Below are 5,000 nucleotides of genomic sequence, written 5' to 3'. Positions count from 1 at the left end.
AAATTTAATGGGAATCATGCAACTTCCTTCCATGTAAATTGATATCAATGGCACTGCTGCTTGTTATCATTCACATAAAATTATGAAGTTACCTTTACACAGTATGGTGCAGAATGAAATCATCGAAAAGTAGTGATTATAACATTTACACTGGAATAAGCGGTAACATTTCAAGATTTTCCGACTCCCATGTTGCACCATTTAGCAGCAGTGAATCCGACTAGTATCATCTACCTCTTTTCGAACTCAAATTCGTAACTTACCCGAGTGAAGTCAAAATCCTTGATGATCGGGTACTTCGGACAAACACCGGCTTTGGAGACGCCAACGAGGGCTAAAAGTATCAAAAGCGCAGCTCGCATCTTGGTAACAAGAGCTTCGCAAGTAATAACAATGCTTGCGAGTGTAAAGACAGCCCCTTCCTCGCCTGTATTTGAAGACTGACTAACCAGCATGGGCGCCACGGAGGGTCAGACATTATATTCGCTAGGCCCCGCCTCTGGAAAAAAGTGTGGCCATACCTGTTGCGTATTGTGCTGATTAATTTAACACAGTTTATTTGTTATTTTTATAATTATTCAGTCAATGGACCATGGTTGGCATGACTCCAGACATTTCTTCATCTAAAGGATACAGAAAAACCGGTCTGAAATATCATTAAAACGGAAAATTTCCAGAAAGCATCTGGCTACGCTGGGAGAAACGAGACCGCCGAGGCATGCTCCCGCGCTACAGTATTCGCGGCCACTTGGTTGCCTTTCTAATCATGTCTTTAGTGGCTTCTGGTTGCTAAAAAACATAATCATCTAACGCGAAAAATTACTTAATGTAAATTAAATTACTTAATGTAAAGAGAAGATAGTTTTCTAATTGGTTGCAAACGGATTTTCGTGGATATTGTCTCGCTTTCTAGTCACACTTTCACTCTGTGACGTTGAAAGTACCCGAAGCAATTAAAAAGTAGGATAAAGAAATTCGAAGCTTCATGAAGGATGTTTACTGTTTATATTACTTGTGTTGCGCCAGTTGTGAGATGTTATAAATCCAAAGTGTCTGTTATATATATTAGCGTATTCTCTCAAACTAATAGTAGTTTCCAGGTACATTTAATCGTGTATGAAGTCGAAATATGATTTTTGTGACTTACGAGTATTGCACTATAGTTACCGAAAAAGGTGTGCATAATATTAGCAATATTAACGGTTCATCAATCCAAAAGTTGTCTCATTTATTTTTCCTTGATTCCTCGCTTGTACAAAAATCAGTATACAACGCGGTAATTACTATATATACACATATGTTGAAAAAAGAAATCCTCGTGTACGGCGAAAACTATATTTCTTCATCAAAAGTATCCTGGATGAAGAAAACTAATTACTTTGCATTTCACCTTAATTAATAGCTACTTAAGTGGTGCGTGAAGACCACTGATCCGGCATTTAACTTGTGAATGCTCTATTAAATTGAGAAGAATTGTCGCACCACCTCCATGGACACGAACTCACTCTCTTCATCATAATAAATCAATGTCTGTGTAAAAGCTAACCGTGCTTCGTTAATTTTTCATAAAATGTAATTCAGCATGAAGTTGAACAGTTCATTGCATCATAGTTATAATGGCATAATACTGCGTGTATCAGTTTGTTGTATGAAAATTATTGACAAATTTAGATACATTTAATCTCATCTCAAATATCTATCAGAAAAAAAAAAAAAAAATGGTGACAGATCAATAGAAAACAGGGTATTATGGTGGGAAGAGAGATTCTAAGCGTTCACACCACACACATTTTCCACATGAAAATAATTGTGAAGTGCGTGTCGTCCGAACAGTCCAGGGAGAGAGAAAAGATATCACTTTTTAGAAGGTCTTCGAATATGTTCTTAGAAAGGATTTGATAGGATCCTAGTTTTAGTCGAATTGTTTTCGGTGAGAGAGAGAGAGAGAGAGAGAGAGAGAGAGAGAGAGAGAGAGAGAGAGAGAGAGAGAGAGAGAGAGAGAGAGAGAGAGAGAGAGAGAGAAGAGAGAAGAGAGGAGAGAGGAGAGAGGAGAGAGAGAGAGAGAGAGAGGAGAGAGGAGAGAGAGAGAGAGAGAGAGAAGAGAGAAAGAGAAAGAGAAAGGGAGAGAGAACCGAATTCATAAGATAAATAGATATTAAATTAAGTCGTACGGTACGGGGCATGCATGACTGTGCTTAAAAACACATTTTTATTTCTCAACCAAATACTATGGGGCACGGGTAAAGCAGTTTAGCAAATGTAACACTTCAGCCTGTCACAATTGTAAAGAAATAATTTTTCGGGGACAAAAAAGGATGGCAAGAGATCATACAGACAGTATGACAAACAGTGACTGATTTATGGCGAAGAAAACATCTTATTCCATATGTTTTATCCCTCCTTAGTAATTTTTCCTCCCCCCTCCCCCACCCCATTTTTTTTTTTTTTATAGAATTTCATTTCTTTCTTTCTTTTTTCTTTTGTCCTTCGTTTTGGGAAATTTAACCTTACGTGTTTAATTTCCCATCTTTCCTTTTACCTTAATTGCTTATTCTATTTTCGTGTTGTCCTTTGTTGTTCTCTATAGAATTACGTTCCATCTTCTGCTTATTAACCTGTAATTTTTTTATTACATATTTTTCTCCCTTGTCTAAGATGCAGCGTTCTGATTTACTATTAGTTGTCCCTTCATAGCTTAAAGATATGTCATTCTCAGTCGTCATGTGCACACTTTTATTTTACATTTTCTTATAGATACCAATAACGACCTCGTCTGTTACTAAAAGCTTGATAATCACTGCATTGCAATAGAACACGACCCTTATTTTGTTTTTGTTTTTATGTGACATGTGGCTTTTTTTTTCTTGACATTAATTTTAGTTGTAATTAATACAGGTAAATTCGTATAATTATTCCTAATTCTGACTGGCCTCATATTTACTGCAAAATATGAATTAAACTTGGCTTTCGAGGTAAGGAATATGTTAAAATATACAGCATTGTCATTCATGGGCCTACGACACAATAGGCCTATTACAAATGGCAAAGTAGTTCATATGCGTGACAGATGACGTGACTGAAGCAGGGGGCCTTGACTAATGTCATGTTTTCATATTTACGGATCATATAAAATTCTGGACTTTCCTTCTAACGGCTTATGTAAATCTGTTGCACAGTTACATTTAAAACAATTCATTCTTGTTTGTACTAAGAAAATCAAGATAAAACTGTTATAGCTTACCAAATCACTTTGTCAAACCCTATCCATGAAATGCATTGTAATATGAAAATACTGTAACGTCGAAATGAGTAACTGTTGAAAATCGGATGCCCTAAGTTACAAACCAATATTACAAGAAGTTATACATGAATGATGTTTTAGCGCAGAATAATGAAAACAGATCCACGTTTCTCCGGAATCATTGGTGCAAGTAATATAGTTGCCATGACAAATCTTTCCATGTCAGCGCGCGAATTATGGGCCTGGAGCGACTCTAGTTCTCAATAAATGATGTAATTATTTACTGTTGATATATCATGTATGTGCACTACGAATGAGACTTCTCAGCCATATTTACCACAGGTTTTGTTGCCGACTTTTAGAGAAACAATGCATTCCGAACGCATGATTATTCCTAGTGATAAATTGAGCTTTGCAAAAATTAATTCTATAACTTACTTTAAAGTTCCCAAGAGAAAACGTCCCCTGAAAATTAAAAATACGAGGTCTTTTAATAAACGAGGTTGTTTCTCTGCATAAGTGGAAAAAAAAGAGCAAACACACAAACAGACAAACGGATGAACAGACGCATGCACCCCCCCCCCCCCCCGACACACACACACACAAAGAGTAAAAGTGACTTGTGCTGTTGAAAGTGTCTATGGTTTCACCAATCATTTCCAGGCAGTTGATTTCTGAGAAAATCCAGGGCGGATTTTACACTTTAAATAAAATTCGTTTGCTTTCATATTTTACGCTTTCTGGCAGACATGCACGCAAACACCCAACCATCTACCCACTCATCTACATACACACTTCCACGACCATACCCTCATAACACCTCTTCATACGTTTATTTGCTTGTCTGTGTGTAAAAAGATTAATGACACTACGAAAAAATGCTGGTGTGAAGCTCATAGAATTTCACTGGAATGCAGTAAGATATGCGAATACAGAGTTTTGACAAGAAGTTAAATTACTGAGTTTGTTAACAGTTGGCAATATGATCAGTGTGGAATAGAGTGGTTTCATGAAACTGCAAGATACGGGATACGAGAATACAGAAATGATGCACTTCACTTGATGTAGCCATTCATCCTTAAGATCATGACTGTTTTTCTCTTATTCAGGATATTCTTTCAGTTCATAATTGATCTGCAAGGCAGTGGTAATCCTTGCAAGGCTACCCATACCTAAGTGATAAAGAAAACTCTTGGAATTTACACCTTTCAAACTTTTCCCACTTACCATTCCTGTTCAGGGTTTAAAACCTGAATTCATGTCCCACGTACAGTTGTAAAGTGTCCCATTCGGTAAAATAGTTCTTTGATTACTGAGAATAACAAGCACCCAAGCCGTTCTCTTTAAGTTGGTGTATATTTTTATTGAAGATTACACTCTTTGCCATCACTGGCTATCAAACATAGAACATTATTTACTGGGCTTATTGAGGAGCCAAAGATCAAACCAAAGTGCCAAAGTCAAATAGTATCAAGTGAAGTTGATTAAAAAAAAAAAGTCAAGACATAATACAATTTCCATATATATATATATAAATATATATATTATATATATATTATATATATATATATATATATATATATATATATATATATATATATATATATATATATATATTTTTTTTTTTTTTTTTTTTTAATTGTGGTATTTCCTTGTGTTGCCATTTGAATTTTATAATTTTCTATACTAACATTTCTACTTTTTTTCTAGGTTTCATTAGTACAATTATTTATCACTTATACATTACAGTGTGATTAAA

General features: G+C 35.5%; 1 protein-coding gene across 1 annotated transcript in view; it reads right to left on the bottom strand.

The window, feature by feature from the left end:
• The window catches only part of LOC119595515 (apolipoprotein D-like), a 19,844-nt gene extending 19,404 nt beyond the window's left edge, over nucleotides 1–440 (bottom strand). Inside the window, exon 1 of the mRNA XM_037944639.1 lies at nucleotides 264–440. Within this exon, the coding sequence (XP_037800567.1) occupies nucleotides 264–362 (99 nt within the window). The 5' untranslated portion in view covers nucleotides 363–440. The remainder of the gene's footprint in view (nucleotides 1–263) is intronic.
• Nucleotides 441–5,000: the final 4,560 nt, after the last annotated feature.

This window comes from Penaeus monodon, chromosome 3 (assembly GCF_015228065.2).
Source record: "Penaeus monodon isolate SGIC_2016 chromosome 3, NSTDA_Pmon_1, whole genome shotgun sequence".
Lineage (NCBI taxonomy): Eukaryota > Metazoa > Arthropoda > Malacostraca > Decapoda > Penaeidae > Penaeus > Penaeus monodon.
Note: the sequence above shows the minus strand (reverse complement) of the source record. Positions and strands in the feature narration are given on the sequence as shown.